The 22,152-nt window shown below is 43.7% G+C and overlaps 2 protein-coding genes across 2 annotated transcripts; one reads left to right on the forward strand and one right to left on the reverse strand.

Annotated features, from left to right (window-relative positions):
• Window positions 1–367: 367 nt before the first annotated feature.
• On the forward strand, window positions 368–9,214 carry epx (eosinophil peroxidase; the record flags this gene model as incomplete). Its single annotated transcript, XM_083893678.1, has 16 exons — window positions 368–449; window positions 550–640; window positions 737–912; window positions 1,348–1,480; window positions 1,990–2,119; window positions 2,204–2,410; window positions 2,567–2,933; window positions 3,860–4,020; window positions 4,109–4,367; window positions 4,523–4,693; window positions 5,241–5,478; window positions 6,400–6,611; window positions 6,720–6,884; window positions 7,756–7,839; window positions 7,953–8,049; window positions 9,157–9,214. Exons 3-16 carry the CDS (start codon window positions 873–875, stop codon window positions 9,212–9,214), a joined length of 2,322 nt encoding a protein of 773 aa, XP_083749804.1. The 5' UTR covers window positions 368–449; window positions 550–640; window positions 737–872.
• Window positions 9,215–9,747: 533 nt separating this feature from the next.
• Window positions 9,748–22,020, reverse strand: rab3il1 (RAB3A interacting protein (rabin3)-like 1; the record flags this gene model as incomplete). The annotated part of the gene is made up of 12 exons (XM_083893620.1): window positions 9,748–10,629; window positions 11,061–11,127; window positions 11,227–11,326; window positions 11,679–11,702; window positions 11,894–12,006; window positions 12,091–12,219; window positions 13,697–13,816; window positions 13,999–14,235; window positions 14,442–14,519; window positions 16,453–16,548; window positions 16,676–16,853; window positions 21,803–22,020. 12 exons carry the CDS (start codon window positions 22,018–22,020, stop codon window positions 10,544–10,546), a joined length of 1,446 nt encoding a protein of 481 aa, XP_083749746.1. The 3' UTR covers window positions 9,748–10,543.
• Window positions 22,021–22,152: the final 132 nt, after the last annotated feature.

Consider the following 22,152-nt stretch of genomic DNA (forward strand, 5'->3'; position numbering starts at 1 on the left):
ATTTGATTTGATAGGTTATTAGGTCGAGGCAGTGAGTCTGGCTGTTTGATGTTGCCTTCCTGTCACCAGAGGGACAGATAAGGGGGATTCTGCACATACCTGTACCCGCCGTGCTGCGAGCGTATAAATGGGATCTGGATTAACGTGAGCGGGAGAGACACCGATTCAGACGTACACTCGCACCTGTTGGCTCTAAAGATGAGTCGCAGCACGGTTCAGTAAATCCTTCTCTCCACAGACTTCGGCCGTTTTATACTTTAGATGGACGGGTCACTCATGGTGAGTTTGTTTTTCTTATTAAAAGTAAATTAAATGGTCTGTTTTTTTTAGATGATGATTTAAATGTGTCCTTTAGTTCCAGGTGTCCTTCTCTCTACTTGGTCTGGCTCTTGTTCTTTTCTCCTTCCCTGAGCATGCGTCACTGAACCAAACATTTGAAAACACCTCAGGTAGAATGTCTTTTTGATTCTCACTTAAAGGAACAGGTTCCCTTTTTTTTTTTTTTTTTTTAACAGCATGTGTGTGTTTTCCCCTCTGTGATAATCTCAGGAGCTGTGTATCCCGGCTCTGTGTTTGTGAAGGAGGCTCTTCAGAGGGCGACTGAGCTGACTGATGCTGCGTACGCTCACACAAATGAAAGGTCACACATGCCCGGGACGCTACGGGGGGATATTGTTTCAATCAAAGCTCGGCCGCTGTGAATCATAACTTAACCTAGAGCTCTCTTGTTTTCCAGAGGAAAGAAATCTTTGTCTGAAGGCACACTGAAGCCCAGTGACCTGCTCGCTCACTTCAAACACACAGAGGCCAGAACCAGGACTCACATCCGAGCTGCAGAACTCCTGGACAACACAGTGGAGCTGATCAGAGAGATGGTCTACACTCACACTATGGTGCAGCCCAACTCTCATGGTACTGATCGGCACCACGATTGTATGCTTTCTCAGAGAATGGGCTCTTGCTTTTTATGATTATATCATCTTATTTTAACTTTATGTATCATTTATGTCTCTCCTACCTTTTGGTTCTCTTATATCAGGGTTTCTCACTCCTGGTCCTGAGGAGCCACTGTCCTGCATGTTTTAGATGTTTCCCTGCTCAAACACATCAGATTCAAATCAGCTCTGCTGAAGCCTGGTAATGACCCATTCAGGTGCGGGTGTTGGAGCAGGGAAACGCCTAAAACATGCAGGACAGTGGCTCCTCAGGACCAGGAGTGAGAAACCCTGTCTTACTGTATATAAGAGAGCAACAAATAGTTGGATCAACCACTGAAACAGTTAAGTTAATGTACAGTAAGTAGTATATAAACTGGGGGCGTTGCTGCGTTTACTGTATTTCCCGTAGAGCTGCTGAGCGAAGCAGACGTGGAGAATCTGCTGCAGTTGACCGGCTGCTCTGCTGAGCTGCAGAGACCCAGCTGTCAGAGCGACTGTCAGTCAGAGCGCTACAGATCCATCACAGGAGAGTGCAACAGCAGGTCAGAGCTGACGCACGCAAACACTGCTGTAAAGTCACATTTTATTCATCAAAAGAGTTGCAAAATGAATAGAAAATATAGTCAAGACATTGACAAGATTAGAAATAATAATGATTTTTATTCAAAATAGTAATTTTGCACTTGCACTTTGTCAAAAAACCAGCTGACATCATTGCACATGGGGTTTCGAGGGTTTTCTCATCATCCAATAGCCTTCTAACGCGATTAGTAAACACAATGTACCATTAGAACACTGGAAATGGGCCTCTATACACCTATGTACATATTCCATTAAAAACCAGACATTTGCAGCTAGAATAGTGGTTTACCACATTGACAATGTATAGAGTGGTTTTCTGATTCATTGAATATATTCATTTAAAAAAAAAAAAGTGCTTTTCTTTTCAAAAATAAGGACATTTCTAAGTGACCCCAAACTTTTGAACGGTAGTGTACATAAACAAAAAAATTAAAATAACTTTTTATGTAAATATGTGTGACCTCTTCAGACAGCACCCCAGATGGGGCGCTGCAAACATCCCTTATTCCCGTTGGCTGCCTCCTGAGTATGAGGACATATGGGGGAAGCCCAGAGGCTGGGACCCAGAGCAGACCTACCACAACGTCAGCCTGCCTCCAGTAAGAGTCCACACGCTCCACACCTCTCCTCTCAGCTGCTTAAAAAACTCCATCGCTCCTCACTCTGTGTGTTTTTCGTTCCAGGTGCGGCTGGTGTCTCAGGAGGTGCTGTTCACTCGCAATGACAACATTTCACTGGACTCCGCTCTGTCTCACCTGCTGGTGGAGTGGGGTCAGTGGATCGACCACGATGTGGTGCTGACGCCTCAGAGTCCCAGCACGGCCGCTTTCAAGAGCGGCGCTGACTGCACGCACACCTGCAGCCGGGAAACCCCCTGCTTCCCCATACAGGTGCACATTAAAAGCTGACACACACAGATCTTTGCAGGGGAAATTAATTATAGAGAAGTCGGGGGAAAACAAATCAATGACGGTATAAATAAAAAGTAATTTGGTGAAAGTGAGATAAAGATAAAATAAATAAAACAACGTGACTCTCTCTACCAGATCCCTCTGTCTGATCGTCGTCATGGCATCCAGAGCTGCATGCCTTTCTTCCGCTCTGCTCCCAGCTGTGGTGCAGGAGTCCTCCCTCATCGTCACAGGGAGCAGCTCAACGCCATCACCTCCTTCGTCGACGCCAGCATGGTGTACGGCAGCTCCGCCGCGGTGGCGTCGGCTCTGAGAAACCACTCCTCTCCTCTGGGCTCTATGGCCACCAACTCCCAGCACTCGGACCAGGGGCTGCCCTACATGCCCTTCCTGCCTCCCCAGCAGTCGCACCTGGATCCCTGCGGTCCCCGAAACGCCACCGCTGCGGGAACGTCGGACAGATCCGCGCGCGGGGAGAACGACACGTCCTGCTTTCGAGCTGGTGAGTAAACGACAGGACAGTGGAGATGAAGAAGCAACAGGTTTCGATGCCACCCTTAAGAATCTAAAGTCCTTTTTTGCAACCTTGAGAAAATCATCTGCATCCGGGCCAAAAGGCGGCGGTTCACCTTGGACAGATCACCAGTCCCTCACAGGGTCACATATAGAGACAAACAACCATTCACACTCATCACCATCACACCTACGGTCAATCAATTTATAGTGTCCAATTTACCCAATCCTCATATGTGATGGGTATGTGACCAGGTCACAAACCCAGGTCCTCTTGCTAAGGCAAGAGTGCTAACCAACTACAACAACTGTGTGGCCCCTTAATTGGATGTGCTATTTCAGAAGACACTGAAACCATAGATTTTTAATTAAAAAATACAGTTTGAAAACTAGCAGAGTTGCTAACTTCCTTCCTGGTTGGCCTCATTCAGAAAACCAGTCGTGTGCACCCACCCACCTTTTTATATATTTTGCCTATGTTGTTCATCACACGGGCCCACGGTTAGCTCTCTTGCCTTTGCAGCAAGAAGACCCAGGTTCCTGGGTTAGAGCCCCGTTTGGTACAACTTCGGAACAAGGGCCTTTCTGCAAGGAGTTTGCATGTTCTCCCCGTGTGTGCGTGGGTTTTCTCCGGGTTCTCCGGCTTCCTCCCACATTCCAAAAACATGCGATGTGGGGATTAGGTGAATTGGTCACTCTAAATTAACCGTAGGTGTGAGTGTGTGAGTGAATGGTTGTTTGTCTGTCTCTATGTGGCCCTGTGATGGACTGGCGAACTGTCCAGGGTGTACCCCGCCTATCGCCCAATGTCTGCTGAGATAGGCACAGCACCCCCCGTGACTCTCTGGTGGAGGAAAAAGCGGTAGATAATGGATGGATGGATGGATGGATGTTCATCACACTTTTTTTCCACAGGAGATTCCAGAGCCAATGAACATCTGGGAATGATTGCGCTGCACACACTCTTTCTGAGAGAGCACAACCGCCTGATCGAAGAGCTGCACCTGCTCAACCCTCACTGGAGCCCGGACACCCTTTACCAGGAGGCTCGCAAGATCATAGGAGCCGTTCATCAGGTGTGTGACTCACAGTTTCACCCTGACATCTCCGCACATGAGCACTCCCAGCACTCTGACCAGTTTAGCCCTTCTCTCTTCCTCTCAGATCCTGACATGGGACCACTACCTCCCGCAGGTCCTCGGCGATGTCACCGCGTCGCGCCTGATGCCTCCCTATGAGGGTTATAACCCCGACGTGGATCCGAGCATCGCAAACGTCTTCGCGGCCGCGGCGTTCCGTTTCGCTCACGTGACGGTGCAGCCGGTGGTGAGCAGGCTGGGGCCAGGGTACACCGCAAACTCCCAGCATCCCCCGCTGCCTCTGCATCATTCACTGTTCGCCTCTTGGAGGGTAGTGCAGGAAGGTAAAGAGCGAAGCTGTCATTTTATTGGACCATGGATGAGTGGAAGGGTTGAGCTTGGGACCATAGATTAGCCAGTTCAAATCCTGGGATAAGTCGAGGTACAACCGCCTTTGCTAATTTAAAATAATCTGATTCTAATTTGTGTCCTTCTTCAGGTGGTATTGACCCTGTGCTGCGTGGCCTGTTGTTGTCTCCAGCCAAGCTACAGACTCCAGGTCAGATGATGGTGGAGGAGCTGACTGAGAGGCTGTTCCAGGCACAGGGAGGGATGCCTCTGGACCTTGGGGCCCTGAACCTTCAGCGGGGTCGAGACCACGGTTTGCCTGGTACCAGCTTTGTTTTCTGATCGTTCTCCAAATCTCATTGAATCTGGAACAATGAATATGAATCTACACAAACAATTTACTGTTGTTTACTTGCTCTATGAGGAGGCAGCTTGGCTGTAGACAACATGGCAGAGGCCACAGGTCATTACAAAATGTCTATGTTCCTCTGCATCGTAAGTTGTGATAGACAGTTGCTACTTCCGGACTTTTCAAAGTAAGAGCCCTCTGCCTTTGCACTCAAATTTGGTCTTCACCACCCAAGCTAGTAAATCTTAACCTATCAGTATGTTGTGTTTAACTTAATTAAATCAGAATTTTGCCTGCAGGTGGTGATGAAACATAACATTTGGTGAAGAAACATGTGAAGCCTAATTTGCAGTGGGATTCTAAACTAATAGTTCAGCCTAGTCATAAAACCTCTTAACATCTAGACCAAAACATCGAAAACCAAATTTTTAACAAGGTCAATGTTTTACTTCAATAGCAGAGGTTTCACTTCTACCACATCTTTAATCTCCTCTCTCTCCGTCTCTCCTCGCTCCTTCAGGTTACGGCTCGTGGCGGAGTTTCTGCGGCCTCTCTGTTCCCAACACCACCGCTGAGTTGGCGGAAATCCTGGATAGTTCTGTTTTGGCTCAGAAGTTCCAGCTCCTGTACGGGACACCCCACAATATCGACGTGTGGGTGGGAGCCATCTCTGAGCCCACGCTGCCCGGAGGCCGGGTCGGTCCACTCCTGGCCTGTCTACTGGCCAGACAGTTCAGAGCCCTGAGAGATGGAGACAGGTAATCATTAAACCTACTGCTGATCTTTCACCGAACTAACGACATGAATGGGCATTGTAGGTTTCTCAGTATAGCAAATGGCAAAAGCAGAATCTTCAAAGCTACAATACGAGGTTAAAGGTCACATAGAGTGGTCCTGTTGCACATATATGTTAGTTATGGAGGTCTACTTACATATATGAACTTGTTTTTATGGTCAAAAACCTCCTAGTTGCTGTAAACGAGCCGATAGAAATCCTCTTTTCTGACGGTGTTTTTCTGCTGCGAGATTTCAGGGTGAACTTTCACCCCCAGAAGACAGAGTCTTGTGATTGGCCAGTACTATCCAGCACATCCGTTCTCAGAAGCGCAGCGCCCCCCTCTGGAACAGCGGATGCACTGCTCCTCATTATCAAAACATTGTTTTAACAGTGTTTAAAAATAGCTTCGTCACGACTCCCCGCCGCAGTCCCTTTTATGACTTTAAACCGGAGTCAGACCCAGAGTCAGAAGACACTGTTGCTCGTGAAACACCTCCACAACGGACGTTATTCTTCTTCTAAGGGTTCAATGTACGTAACCGGATGTGCCCGGACTAGTGCCCGGAGCAGGACGATCGGTTGTTCAGGAGAACCGCTGCTTACGTAACTATTACGGGATTTTCAGTGATCTCGTTGAGCCCCGAGATTACAATAAAACACAACGTTCTCAGCAATGGCTGAACTGTTTGTTTCGAACCGTCAGGGCTTCGTAAACAAGGTAATGACGCAGATACACACCAAAAAAAACAGCGATAATAGGAACTTCCGGTCTAGTTCCGCTTTAAGAGAACGGGTAGAATATGGACCTGGAGTCGTGCTTTCAAGAAGCTCTGCAGGCTCGCAGGGTTTTCGGCAACAGAAGTTACACACTTGAGCTTTAAATCTGTCTGTGTCCTCTCAGGTTTTGGTGGGAGAGGGAGGGAGTGTTCACCATCAGCCAGAGGAGACATCTACGCGCCATCTCTCTGTCCCGCATCATTTGTGACAACAGCCACATCGCGTCCGTCCCCGCTGACCCATTCTCCCGCACTGGGAGCCCAGAGGACATGCTGCCCTGTTCCCACCCGCTCATCCCCCGCCTCGACCTCAGCCCCTGGAAAGAACCAGACACGGGTGAGGATCTGAGGACAGAGAAATACTGTATGTGTACACGGGGGGGTGATATCAGGCGTCGTGCATTGTTTATATCTGTGACTTCCTCCTCCTCCATCCTCCTCTCAGACACCAGCTGCGGTCCAATACCCAGGATCCAGTCGGGCTACTCGCTGCTGTGCGACTCTGTGATTCTGTATCAGTGTCATTTGGGCTTCAAGATGCTGGGACCTTCATCTGTCAGCTGTGACACAAACAGCCACCGGTGGAACTCCACGCCGCCAACGTGTCACGGTACAAACCGCGCGACTGTAGATGTCACAGTGATGTTAGTTTACAGAGTTGATAGCTGAACCAAAACAAAATGTTGATTTTACTTAAAGGGACACTGTGTAGTATTTAAGGGTTTATATAACCCAAAATCCACTTTTTTATACATTTTATGTGCTCCTGCATTGTCTAGTCGCTGTATAATAGTTTTTGTTTCATTTTCGTAGTGTTTCAAAAAGTCATGTAAAATAACATGGTCGCGGGCCGCGGTTGCATTGCCACTGTTAGCAGAGAGACGCCATGTTTCTACCGGAGCCTGTAAGGACAAACGCGAGAGAACAAATCAAGCGTCTCTTTACTTGTAGCTGAAGTCCCGCCTCCTCTCTCTCCGCTTCGTCTGCTACGGCCGCGGTAGCTCCGCCCTCTCCCTCACCTCACGAACCTCATCTGCTGACACGGAGAAAGACGACGAGGACGACATTTGACCGGCTGAGGACACCGTAGCGCTCAGGGAAGGGAGGGGGTGAGCAGAGGAGCAGTTCTTTGTTGTAAATTTCAGCCTCTCCTCTAGATGGCACTATAAACTACTTACTTCACCTTTAAACTTTGACACTGACAAATAATTATTTTTCCTTGGAAACAGCTGTTGAATCAATTGTTATTGTCAGGAAATTTGATCCATGCTGGCTTAAAACTACAAACTTCATTTTCGTAGGCGACGTATTAGTCAACGTAACCACGTGTAAGGTCAAAAATGAACTGCAGTAAAACATTTAGTGAGTGTAGTGTTGTTGTATAGTGTTTGCTTTTTAACACTCGTCTATTTCATAGAACATATATTATAGGAGATGATATTCATATGATAAAATCACTGCTCTGTTTCTGACCGACACAGACATTAATGAATGTGAGGAGCAGATTTCTCCTTGTCCACTGAGCCACGAGTGCTTCAACACAGTGGGCTCCTTCGTTTGCTCAGGTTGGTTCTGACGCTGCTCTGCTCACTCAGGCACATTTTCTGCTCATTTAATTCTGTGCTAAATACATCACTTGTGTGTGTGTGTGTGTGTGTGTGTGCGCGCGGTGATCCAGAGCCCTCCTCCCTGTCTGTCGCCACCACAGTCACTGCAGTGATCGTAGTTATTGGTGGTGTGGCCCTGCTGGTGATGATGCTCATCTGTTATCAAAGGTAAGTCACTTAGCTGCTGTTGACTCAACCATAATATGCCTTGACGGCACTCTCTCATTCCAGACCCACATCAATAACACCACTCGGTCTGCCTATTACCACCTACGCAGCATCAACCGTCTCCGCCCATACATCCCTTACTCCCAACTCCACTGCTATCCTGGTCCACTCCCTGGTCACATCCCGCCTGGACTATTGTAACTCCCTTCTTATTGGTCTTCCCCACAAGTCCATTTATAAACTCCAATTGGTTCAGAACTCTGCTGCCCTGATCATCACCAGGATCCCTTCTATCAATCACATCACTCCTGTTCTGCAACAGCTTCAATGGCTTCCAGTCAAATTCCGCATCGATTTCAAAATTCTGCTTCTCACCTTCAAGGCCATCCACAACCTCTCTCCCCCATACCTCTCTGACCTCCTTCACACCAACACCCCTTCCCGGACACTAAGATCTGGCTCATCTATCAGCCTCATTGTGCCTCCTGCCCGTCTGACCACCATGGGGGCCAGAGCGTTCAGCCGATCTGCCCCCCGCCTCTGGAACTCCCTCCCCCCCCGGCATCAGGAACATTGTTTCATTTGCCATCTTCAAATCCCACCTGAAAACCCACCTTTTTAAACAGGCCTACTCCCTCTGACTCTCTAACTCTCTACCCGTTGCTCTTACCTTTTGCTATTTTTATGTTGTTGTTGTACGGCAACCTTGAGTGTCTTGAAAGGCGCCTTAAATATAATGCATTATTATTATTATTATTATATGTAACGTCACACTAAGGACGTGGATCACACCGTTGCCTCACAACAAGACGTTTCCAGTTTCCTCACACAGTCCGGAGACACACAACTTTAGGTTTATGTAGCAAATCTAACTTTCCGTGAGGTGTGTTACTTTGTCTAGTCCAGTGTTCCCTGAGGACCAGTTGTTGGGAAATACTGGACTCTAGACACGTCTGCCTTTATAAAAGGATCAACAGTTCAATTATGGTAGGAATGTTAACTGTTTTATTGTTATTTTTTTAATGGTGATTATGCTGTCGTGTTTCAGCAAAGTAACATAAATATCATGCAAATGTGTCCCTGACATAATATATTACTCTCTTGCAGACGTTTCCCCAGGAAAGAAGAGTCGACCACTCCTGGACGATGCCAAGAGAAAAGTTAAAGGACTATTTGTGAGCCCAATTTTTGTTGTTTCACTTAACTCGACTTCCTAGATATTTATTTGTGGACTGCTGAATCGTGTGTTTATGTATTTAAATGTGTACTTTTTCTTGTTAAATTATAATCGCAACTAAGGCTGAACTAAAAATGTTTCACATGATAATTATGTCTGTTTTTGACACACACACAGTGTGATGGTGTGGTTTGACCTAATTACACATGATGTCACTCCTGACCTGTCTGACAGCACCCGTTCATTACCGACAGGTTCAATCATTTATTAAAAGTCTACTGTAATCAGACACTAGATTTGTGGCATGTAATTGTACTGCTTTGCAGTGATTAACAGTGATGAGTCATCAGTCCCTACAAATGACCAGTAAATCACACATGGTATAAAGGCTTGTTTTTAATGGAGTGTTGATAATGGATGACACAGGTTATTTCCAGGAGAAGAACCTCAGAGCCATAAGGCTATTATTGCACTTCCTGATAAAATATTCTTCAATTTAACTTTAAAAAAAAAACGGTTGTTTTTCAAAATACAATATATGCATAGTATGGTTAAGTACTGCATTCATGCATAGTCATTTATGGCTTACACTGTATGCACACACTACATTGCACATTGCAGACATGCAAACCACACGTTCGACAGTAGCGCGTGTGTATATCGTAATAACGTATTAGAGCTCGTTCGTTCGCGGTTTACAATGTAACGCTGTTTTGAATGTGGAGTAATACTTCATCGATAACGTATCTGATTGTACAGGCGTGAACGGTTCCTTTGTTTTCATTTGAGTGTTTAACACCTCTAGAACAAACGGGTGGTGCAAAAGTGCATCAGCTCAATGAAAGTGAATGAAAGTGAAATAGTTATCTCAGCTCTGGTGTTTGAGGTCAGATCTGAGAGCAGCTACAGACGCTTGTGCATCTGTTCTGTATTAATAAGCAAACCCTGATCGCTGTTCTACGGAAACTACATGGACACTGTTGGTCTCATGTATCCTTCATCTTACATATTGTTGTCCTCACTATGTCATATTTCAATTGTTTTATAATGTTGTGAGATTCACAAGATAAAAACAAGAAAAATAACAAAGCCCTGCAGTAAAAAGTGAATAATATATTGTGCATATCTTGAAGTAACACTTTGTTTTTGTTTGTTTTTTTATCTGTGGTGGTTCAATTAAATTTTTCTCATGAAAGTGGCACCAGAGCGTTTTCCTCTTCCCTTGTTAGTTGACCTCTGTTGACCTCTGCTGCTGCACAGCCTCCGCTACAAAAACTGATCTTTTATAATAATCATAGTCCTGGGATCACGGCTCCTCTAGCCTTGGTCAGTGAGGTAGAAACCTAATTTGGCCACAGTCATTTCTCTGCGCAGACGCATCACCTCCCAGAACATCTGCTCCACTAGAACACACAACAATGACAGATGCAACATGTTAGTCACTTTGCTCAATAAAACATATTTAAAGGTGCATTATGTAATAAATCTAAAGCAACTGGCCATAAAATCCTCCTAATATGTCACAGAGACTCAGGGAATAATGTTCATATAACAAACTGAACTCACCAACAACAACAGTACAGGCAGAATATTTGCATTAAAAAAAAATGTTTTGCAGACTGCAAATCATGATTATGTTTTGAAATCTCAGCTGCCGAGCAACCACGGGTTGCCAGTTACGTCAAAAAACAAAACCTAAAAGACCTCTGTGTTTTGAATTTCAATGTAGTAACCGTTTTTGGCCACATTCTTACATATGGCACCTTTGCAGCAAAACATTCCCTAACTGTGACAAATGCCATGCTGTTACAAAATGTGAACTTGTGTCGCTCACCATCGTTTCTCACCAGACCCTGCTGGATGTAGCGGATGTAGGTAAAGAAGTTGCAAACTGCTGTGATCTAGAAAGGTCAGATAAGGACAAGGTTGACATGAAGCAGCGCTCGACATCAGTGTTTTGTAGTAAACGTTGTGGGAGAAGTGATACAAGCGATAGGTACCCGAGCTCGGCTGGAGGGAGAGATGTAATAGTAGCTCCCCTTGTCGCCGAGCTTGATGCGATGTCGGCAGAGCCGCGACATGCCACTTAATGCGCATTTCCTACAAGTAGAGAAACATCAGCTGGCCCCCAAAAAAAACAACAAAATAAACCATCGCTCCATGACACAGACACACACACGGCCACTGCTTCATCACAGTAAATGCTGCACGTACTCCACGCAGCGATACACGTCGGCAGACGGCAGCACAAAGACAGAGGTGCACAAGTCAGTTAGTCACTCAGAATTAGTAAATGGTTGTAGGTTATGTTAATGTTCAACCAGACACATGCACGAGGCAAGCACGACCCCGTCTGGGTCATTTATTAACATGTTTGCAACCTTGAAGATTTACAACCTAAGATGGCTGTGTGTTAGCTTGTTTGGGGTTATTGTTTCTTGGGAGGACTTACGTCTCTATCGCTGCCCTAAAGCCACTGGAAAAGAAGAGTTTTAAGTCAATGGTGAACAGTGGAGAAAAAAAAGCCTATGACCACAAATCATCAGTGGAGAAACCAAAACCAAATGAAGAGTGAATTTTTCGGTGTGTTGATTTTGGCCATTGTTGAGCAGTGAATGGTGACAGAGAGCAGAGGACGACAGTTTCTGTGCGGACGTGACAACTCACTTGGGGCCTCCGCACTCTACAGCCGAGGCTTTGACCATCGGTAACGCTGACATGGCCACAGGCTCGATAGTCAGGGAGTTGTTTTCCACGGCGCTCTGCACCAGCTGGGACAGCTGCGGAGCAAAGGATTCAAATCACGTTAGCGTCGTGTCAGAGTACAGATCGAGACATGATCTTCCTGTCAGGGAGAATTTGACCTCGGATCTTGTGAAGGAGAGACACGGTCCAACGTCTTCTCTGTAGATACGACTCAGGAAGGCGGAGGAGTGGTCTAAACTGGGGCGCTCCTTCCACATTAAAAACTCTGCATATAGAACCGAGTCCATCTGCAGACGGAAAACAATCAGTCACTTACATGCAGCTACGTGACACAGGTGTGAGATCCAAAGTCAAAATACTGGTCGTACTGCAATTGTGTGAGCTATAATCATCCTGTCATTGTAGTTTTGTTTGTACAAAATGTCCCTGCAGTTGCAAATTGGTAGAGCGGTTAATCCAGCGCTGCCATCTGAAGACACATGGGTGCGTGTGAAAAAATATGAATCACACAGAGCTGGGTTCATTGTTCGCTTAGTGAATGATGCATCACCAGAGTATGCATTGTCTTCTGCAGCGTGCAGCATTTGGCAGAAAAGATGTCGCCCCATTATGAGTGAAACCATCTGAGCAGCATGGGTTTAGCTTTCTAAAGAGCACCAGTAGGGGGCGCCCGTTGTAAAGAGGCTCATGTTGAAAATAACTGCAAGTATTTTGTCACATTTAGCGTCAAACTATGTTTGACAAAAGTGGTGTGAATTTTTGAAAGTAACTTTTCAGCACATTTACAATATTTGTTAACTTAGAAATGTATTAAATAGTTAAATCTAAATGCTAAATCTCTATGTTAAATCTAAATACTAAATATAAATATAAATGTTGAAGCTAAATATAAATGCTAAATATAAATTTTAAATATAAATCTAAATGCTACACATAAATCTAAATGCTAAATATAAATATAAATGCTAAATATAAATGTTAATTATAAATGCTAAATCTAAATATAAATGTTAATTCTAAATGCTAAATATAAATATTAAATATAAATATAAATGCTAAATCTCTATTTTAAATCTAAATACTAAATATAAATATAAATGTTGAAGCTAAATGCTAAATATAAATGTTAAATATAAATGTTAAATATAAATCTAAATGCTAAACATAAATCTATATGCTAAATATAAATATAAATGCTAAATATAAATGTTTAATCTTAATGTTAAATCTAAATCTAAATGTTAATTATAAATGCTAAATATAAATATTAAATCTAAATCTAAATGCTAAATCTCTATGTTAAATCTAAATACTAAATCTTAATATACATTTTTAATCTAAATGCTAAATCTAAATGTTAAATGTAATTACTAAATATAAATATAAATGTTGAATCTAAATGCTAAATCCTAAACAAAAAATATTTTGGGTGAAACCAAATATTTAGCTAATTCACACTGCCAGTAACCGGAAGTACTAAAATAAAAGCTCGAGGATGTCAGGCTGCGTTTATAGAATCAAATAACGATAATGACTTCCTCCACAGTTAACTCTATTTGAAACTAGTGAACACTGCATTTAAAAAGAGAAAAGTGACCAATTAAAAAAATATAACTGAGTTACGCTTTCCAAAAAGAACAGATCCAGGGGTGCTGGAGATCTCGGGTGGTAGAGCTGATGCTCCATGGGCCAAGGGCATTTTCCCCCACCCCCTAAGTTAAGTTAAAACTCCTAAATCAGGTCTGATTGGACAGGTGCAGTTACCTGTCTGCTATCAGTGTCTATCCCCCGCCCTCGCTCCTGCCAGTAAGAGTCACAGGTCATAGTGAAAGACTGTCCAGGAACGAGGCAGAGAATCAGAGAGAGGAGAGCAGGAACAGCAGGCTGAGAGAGGACACATCAGAGAGAAAGAGGAAGGAAGAGGAAGAGGAAGTTAGTAGTGCCAGAAAGGAAAAGTGGAAAAGCAATAAGCTTGTGACGGCAAGAAACAAGCACAAGTGATAGGAAAAGAGAATGAACGAGTCCAAAGAAAAGAGGGGACACGTCTTCAGTTTCACGGAGGCTACCTCTCTGTCCTCTTTGGCCACAGGGTGAACGGAAACCGAAGACGGGTTTTCACTTCCATGCGACGAGGGAAAGGCGCCGCCGGTGCTCTTGTTGCGGGCGTGTCCCCCGACGTGTTTGAGCGCTCCCCTCGCTCCCGAAGGCTGCAGCTGTGGATGCAGCTGGCGGTTCGGTGACGAAGGCGTGGACGTCAACACGAGAGTCTTCAGAGCCGTCACCTCTGCTTGCAGAACGTCGATCTGGGAGGTTCGGATAAAAAATGGAAAAGGTTACGACGTCCGCACCGTGTTATTTTTGTCTTTTTAATCCGTCAAAGACCAATCAAAGTTGGGTTCACGGGGAGTTTAGAATCTGCTGAGTTGTTTGACTGCGCCAAAAATAAATAAAAATAAATAAAGCACTGCAGAATTGTCTAAGAAGTCTAAAAAAACAGCTTCTCACTCACCTTCCCCTGAGCCTCTTTGAGCTGTTTCTCTGCTGCTGCTTGTTTGACGTTCGCTTCATTCACCATCTTGTGAGCTTCCTGTTGTGGTAGATGAAATTCAAGTTTTTAAAGGAAATCTGTGAATGCTGTATTATTTTATCTTTCATATACTGATGTTAAACATGGGTTGCTTATAATAATAATATAATATATAGTAATTATATTACTATTATTATTATTATTGTTGGATTTTGGCTTTTGGAGTCCTGTCCATCTTTTAATCCACATACGTACATCAGCAGATTTTCTCGAGCATGAAGATTAGATAAAATCCAAATGGTGTTACATTTTATTTTATAATTCTTTCCACAAATAAGGAAAAAACTCAATAGTCCTACACAGTTCTGTGTTTTACTTCAAAGCCTGCACATAACAGTGTCTGTTTCTCTCCCTAATTCATAGAGTTTATTGTTTCCCTTTGTTATAAAAAGTAAAACCAGTAATGAAATGTCAACAGTTTAACTTTAAGCTTTATTATCTTCATTTTATAAATTGGTTTTGCAGCTCCAGAGGAATTCACTGGGTGTGAGGGTCAAATCTTTTGACGGTAAAGAACATGGTCCTGATTTCTCATCCTAACATAAACATAAATTAGCCAGCTTTTGACAACACAGCTTGTGTGTGTGTGTGTGCGTGCGTGCGTGCGTGCGTGTTCTTGTACTTGCGGCATACTGAGGACCAGTGAGGGTTTTAAACCAACAAAGTGAGGTAATTTTTACGGAGTGAGGACATTTTGGCCGGTCCTCACTTTGTTTTCATTGAAATCACTTCCTTAGGTTGCTATAACATGCTATACTCAATTTGTCAAAAATTTTAATTTTGGACGACTTTTTCTAAAATTTTGTACCATAATTTTTTTTTCAAATTTTGTACCATATTTTTTTTTTTCAAATTTTGGACCAATTTTTTTTTTCAAATTTTGGACCAAATTTTTTTTTTCAAATTTTGGACCAATTTTTTTTTTTCAAATTTTGGGTCAAATTTTTTTTTTAAATTTTGGACCAAATTTTTTTTTTCAAATTTTGGACCAATTTTTTTTTTTCAAATTTTGGGTCAATTTTTTTTTTCAAATTTTGGACCAAATTTTTTTTTCAAATTTTGGGTCAATTTTTTTTTTCAAATTTTGGAAGACATAGTATAGTATGACGTTTTTGTCAAATTTTGGACCAAAATTTTTTTGTCAAATTCTTTTTTAAATTTTGGTCGACATAGTATAGTATGACGTTTTTGTAAAATGTTGGACCAAAAAATAAAAAAATAAAATAAAATCGAAAAAGTTTTCCAGCCCTTTTTGCTCTGGGGCTCCACCTGCAGACATTTTATGGTCTACTGCAACCAGTAGTTCTTTGTAGATGTCATTCATGAAGTAGATATTTATAATTGTGTTGATTTATAAAGTGGAAATTCTGGTCCTCAGTATGCAGCAAGTACAAGAATGTGTGTGTGTGTGTGTGTGTGTGTTCCTGTCACAACCAAAACATCTGTTCATAACCACAAATTAACTTCTGCTGATAAACGACTTTTTTCATCTAACGCTGCAGTTTTTCCTCTGTCGTGTTTCACAATTTTTTCCAGCGTCCTCTGACGTCACCGTTTTGTTCAATAATCTTCGCTCTCATTCACGTTGTTTGCGGCCAATTTTTTTTTTTAGAGGAAAAAGTTGAACTGAAACCGCTTGCACACTACCCAGGATGAAGTGATGAAGAAGTGATGTTAGCTACTCGCTGCAGAACAGAAAAGAACATGAAGGTGCCACAGCCTCTTTCCCTGTGGAACGCGGCCGATTCAATTATGTTTACGACCAGTTATCTACCAAATTCATCATTACAGCTTGTTTTTTCTGCTCGTAAAAATTGCTGAGTTATAAAAAACTAAATCACTGGTGTAAATTTGAATATTGGGGCTTGTGCATCACTTCTGTCATCATCAAGGTCTCAGGCTCATGTCAAAAGTGTATAAAAGAGCCGCTGACCTGGAACAGACTGGCCGTCAGCTCCTCCAGCTCCAGCTCCAGCTGATTCCTGACCTGCGACAGGCGCTCGCACTCCTTGTCCTTCAGTTTCAGTTCCTGAAATGTGTCACGATCACGTTTAAGAAAGGAAGCAAGACATTCATTGTCAAACGTTTGTCTTTTAGGGCACGCTATGCTTTTGTCTGGCCTTTTTGTGTGTTAGACATGAAGTAGGTTACAACACCCTCTTTGCAGCGTCCAGCTGTTCCCTGAGGATCTCCGAGCCTTTTTCTCTGATTTCTTTCTCTCTGATCTCCAGCGAGGAGCTGCGGAGCCGGGAGAGGTGGCCATGGTCTCTGTTCGAGGTGGCCGGGCCTCCTCCCTCCACTCTGGACTCTGGCTCTGGATCCAGATCTACCAACCTTCACAGGGCAACAAACAATAAATAATCAATAATAATTATTATTATTATTGCAGAGGATGACCATTTACCTAGGCGTTTGGATAAACTGTCTGCACGTGCAAACATGAACATCTTAGCTCTAATTGTTACATTACAAAATCGAGGTATTTGAAGTAGAGTTTAATGGCTGTTGATATATGTAATAATACATTACTGTCCCATCTCTCCCTCTGGTGTTCCACAGCAGTCAGCTTCTGCTAAAGTAATCTTCTACTTTCATTCCCAGCTACTACAAAACAAGCCACGTGAGGCAGAAGATGCTGAGTATTCACCTCATCGCCTTTGATCCACACTTGATCTGCTGTTCGCAGATCAAAGGTGAGGGTGGCATTCATTCACCTACGTCAAGGCAGGGATATGTTTTCCCCCCGGAGTTTGTCTGTCCGTCTGTTAGCTAGCAACGTAACTCTAAAAAGTCACGGACGGATTTGGATGAACTTTTTCAGAAAATGTCCCGCAATGGGACCAGGAACAAGTGATTACATTTTGGGAGCGTGATCAGGGAGGGTGTATTTTGTAGGCACTGAGCTGCCTTGGCGGAGGTCGTCTGCGCTCTCTGAGTGCTTTTCTAGTTTATAATAGAAACAAATTGCAGAGAAAGACACAAACAATTTCAAAGACGTCATTTTCCAAACTGTGTAACAAATATTGTTCTCCCAAAAAGAAGAAAATAATCAGCCCAAACATCCATCCATCCATCCATTATCTACCGCTTTATCCTCCACCAGAGGGTCGCGGGGGGTGCTGTGCCTATCTCAGCAGACATTGGGCGATAGGCGGGGTACACCCTGGACAGTTCGCCAGTCCATCGCAGGGCCACACATATAGACAAACAACCATTCACTCACATTCTCACACCTACGGTCAATTTAGAGTGACCAGTTCACCTAATCCCCATATCGCATGTTTTTGGACTGTGGGAGGAAGCCGAAGAACCTGGAGAAAACCCACGCACACACGGGGAGAACATGCAAACTCCTTGCAGAAAGGCCCTTGTTCCGAAGTTGTTCCAAACGGGAACAAACATGACTCGGCTAAAACGCTTTTGCTGACTTTTATCTACATTTGTACAGTCTGTGCATATAGTGAAGCAGGCGATATTATAATATATAATAATAATATAATACAAGGTATTTTAGGATGGTATCAGATATGATTTGACCAGCATCAGACTGATGATCATCCCTGACGGGGAACAACGGTGTAAGAGCATCACAATACAAAGGAACTCCTTTAAAAACAATCAGTTATTTCAGTTATTACATAAGCTTGTTTTAGAGGCCACATCATGCATCATGTCACCCCCCTGAAGCCCACGTGAGGGACCGCGGGCCACTCATTGGAAAACTCCCATTTCATTTTGAACGAAAGTCGTATAAAGTCAATGAATAAACACCAGCTCCATGCTCAGCACAAACACACAACTGCACTTTGAAACCAGCTGCTTTTCGTTAGCGATAACTTTTTTTAACCATACAGAGATGTTTCCCCCTCTCAGCGTCCGCCCTTACCCCAGCGTCAGTGTCCGGGACAGCGGATCAGCCTCCACCCGCTCCCTGGGTCTCTGTGTCTGGGTCTCTGTGTCTCTGTCTGTCCTCCACTGTCCTTCTTCTTCTTCTTCTGCTGCTGCTGCTGCTGCTGCTGCTGTTCAAGTGACAAATGTCGTGTCGTAAAGTGAACCCGAGCTGAGCTTGTTTCAGTCAAACTAATCTGAGCCCGTTTTCTAAATCTCAGCCAGTGGAGGAATGCGGACGCTGACGTAGACTCGACAAACAAACAACAACAACGCTCACGAAACAGGATCAAGTTAAAAAAAAAAATATATATATATACATATATATGTATATTTAAAAAACGACTGCAATCAACAATTGGCCGGTAACACCATTCACTGCTTCTCTGACATGTCCGTGTTCTTATTTCCAGGCAGTTAAAGAGTCTCTCTCTCCTCTGAGGACGTGTGTGCGCGCGCCTGTGCCTCCTCTCTCTCAGGTCACATGACAGCGCATCCACTCCCAGCCTCCACCACGTTCTCCACCACGTTCTCCACCACGTTCTCCACCACGTTCTCCACCACGTTCTCCACCACGTTCTCCACCACAGTCCAGAGGCAGATCCAGCAGCACCTTCCCTGTTCCATCCACACACAGTCTGGGCCAATTCATTTATAGATCTCCAAAACTCCACTGAGCCACACGAGGGAGCGTCTCCTTCTTCTCTACCCCCAGTTACAATCTCTGTCATAATAATCCCTGATTTAGTAGCCAGCCACAAGGAATAGATGCAATGCTTGGCTTATTTAAAGGGACAATGTGTAGTATTTATGGGTTTATATTACCCAAAATCCACTTTTTTTATACATATTATGTGCTCCTGCATTGTCTAGTCGCTGTATAATAGTTTTCGTTTCATTTTCGTAGTGTTTCAAAAAGTCATGTAAAATAACAACTACTTATTTCCCCTTTAAAAAAAAAAAAAAAGGTAACTAAACAAGTTAGTGTGCTCTCGTCTTTGCAGCAAGAAGAAGGTTCCTGGGTTTCGAGCTCCGGTTTGAGCAGGGGCCCCTTTCTGCAAGGAGTTTGCATGTTCTACTCGTGTGTGCATGGGTTTTCTCCGGGTTCTCTGGCTTCCTCCCACAGGCCAAAAACATGCAATATGGGGATTAGGTGAATTGGTCGCTCTAAATTGACCGTAGGCGTGATGGTGTGAGTGAATGGTTGTTTGTCTCTATATGTGGGCCTGCGATGGACTAGCAAACTGTCCACGGTGTACCCCGCTTATCCCCCTATGTCAGCTGAGATAGGCACAGCACCCCCTGCGATCCTCTGGATATCCGAGGGTAAAACGATAGATAATGGATGGATGGTAACTAAAGTAGAATGAGTAATTTTGCACATGCACCAATTAGTGATAGTGAATTTGACCTCTGCATTGAAGCCATCCTTGTACACACAGGTAGAGAACACACACATGCCAGGAGCAGTGGGCAGCAATTATCTGGGAAGCAATGGGGGATTGGTTGCCTTGCTCATGGGCATCACTGCCCTTGGCCCATCCCGGGACTGAACAAGTGACCTTCTTGTTATACACCCAATTCCTTTCCTCTTGGTCATGAGCTGCCGTGCTTTGTCGAATAAAGACGAGGGGCCAGTTTGAGCTATAGCCACATTTATCCAAACTATCACCTGTGAGGTCATCGAGCATGAGGACGGAATGTGAACTGACCCCTGCTTTATTAATGAAGCTTTAAAGTCCAGTTTAAGAACTACTACTGTCTTCTACCACTTTATACGCCACAGGGGTATAAAGGGAGCGCAGGGGCCCTGGTGCCACTCCCAGATGACATCGGGCAAAAGGCGAAGGTACACTGGACAGTTGTCTGGCATTATCAAAAAACTAAAAGAAAAAGTTAAGTTACTGTCCGATAACTTAACAGTTACATAGTTTGTCCACCAGAGAGCGAGAAAATCTTTCACATGAAAATGAGAGAGATGCTGATCTTCTTTTGTTTTGTGAGTAAATCCATGTTAACTGAGGAGTTTAAGACACTGACTGCTGGTTTGAGATCAACCACGTGCTGCAGTTATCCATCAAGTCTCTGCAATCATTTCCTGTCTTTACTGTGCCCTTTAATATACAGCACTGTGCAAAATTTCAGGCACCACCAGCTGTTGTTTTTATTCTGTGATCATGTGAATTTGGAATGAAGTGATGCGACTTAAGGGACACTGTGTAGTATTTATGGGTTTATATAACCCAAAATCCACTTTTTTATACATATTATGTGCTCCTGCATAGTCGCTGTATAATAGTTTTTGTTTCATTTTCGTAGTGTTTCAAAAAGTCATGTAAAATAACATGGTCGCGGGCCGCTGTTGCATTGCCACGACGCCATGTTTCTACGGGAGCCTGCAAGGACAAACGCGAGAGAACAAATCGAGCGCCGAGACGAGGCTGGATCTTTTTACGCGTTAAGAACTGAGGAGCACACGTATTGAGGATACGGTAGCGCTCAGGGAAGGGAGGGGGTGAGCAGAGGAGCAGTTTGTTGTTGTAAATTTCAGCCTCTCCTCTAGATGGCACTATAAACTACTTACCTCACCTTTAAAGCTGCTCTTGTATATTAGCGAGCTGTCAATGAGTTTAACTCATGCAACATGTGTATGTTGTGCTCAAGCATGTCTTGAACAAACCTGGCGTAATAGACATTTTAAATGAAATAGTAGGACAAACACAGGATTTACCAGTAACATTAATGAAGGTTCCACTCCAGTATTAACAGAGCTGTGTTATTGTTTAGATGTAGGGGTAGATCATGCTAAATACTTGACACCTGTAGAGGATGTTTTTTGTTTTTTTTAAAAAACAACAAAAAACTGCATACATATTTTCTTGTGTTCCAGTAAAGTGAAATAGAAATAATGATCCTCTGTTGTCGTTATAGCAGCAGCTAAAACAACAAATCTAATGGTGGCCTAAGACTTCTGCACAGTACTGTATGTATATGCTCTTGTTGTTAACCAGTTAACCAGTTTCACTAGACATACTATAGACTTTAACCTATTAGTTTGCACTTCTAATCAGCCAGTCACATGATCTGATCGCCGACACTCTGCTCCTACCTTTTTGTAATTGTCACAGATTAAACCATGATCAGTCTGAGTCAGACGTGACAGTGAGTAGAAGCTTAGACAGAGTTGGTTGAACATTACAGATAACTTTAGTAAAAGTTAACCATTAGATTGAAAGACTGATTGTTTTTGCAGGCTGTGCATAATAGGCATCCGTGTAGGAATGTGTCGTCTTTACTTATCCAATGAAGCAAACGACCATCTTATATCTAATGCTAATGTCCTTTCTTCACAGTCAAAATTCGTCTATCGTGAGGTTCTTGGATTCACCGCTTACCGTCCAACAACACAGCCTTCCTCCTCGGCTTTGGTGCTGGCCCTTTGTCTAGACCCAGGCTGTTGCAGCACATTAGGTGTCCCAAAGAAGACCGCAGAGGAATACACTGCTATTCCAGATCCCTTCACCTCCAGGACTTCATACCCACGGCTGGACGGAGCCGAAGGAGGTGGAGACGAGGATATCTGGACCTTGTGGATTCCTTCAAAGACGTCCATCTCAGGCGGAGCAAAGGCTCGTCTCAACCTGGAAGATATCTCCAGAGTAGATATGACGTGTGCGATCGCTCAACCGACATATGATGACCCTGATGTCTGCGAGTGTCAAACCCCTAAAATGTAAAGAGGAAC

Source organism: Microchirus variegatus, assembly GCF_963457635.1.
Source record: "Microchirus variegatus genome assembly, chromosome: 8".
Lineage (NCBI taxonomy): Eukaryota > Metazoa > Chordata > Actinopteri > Pleuronectiformes > Soleidae > Microchirus > Microchirus variegatus.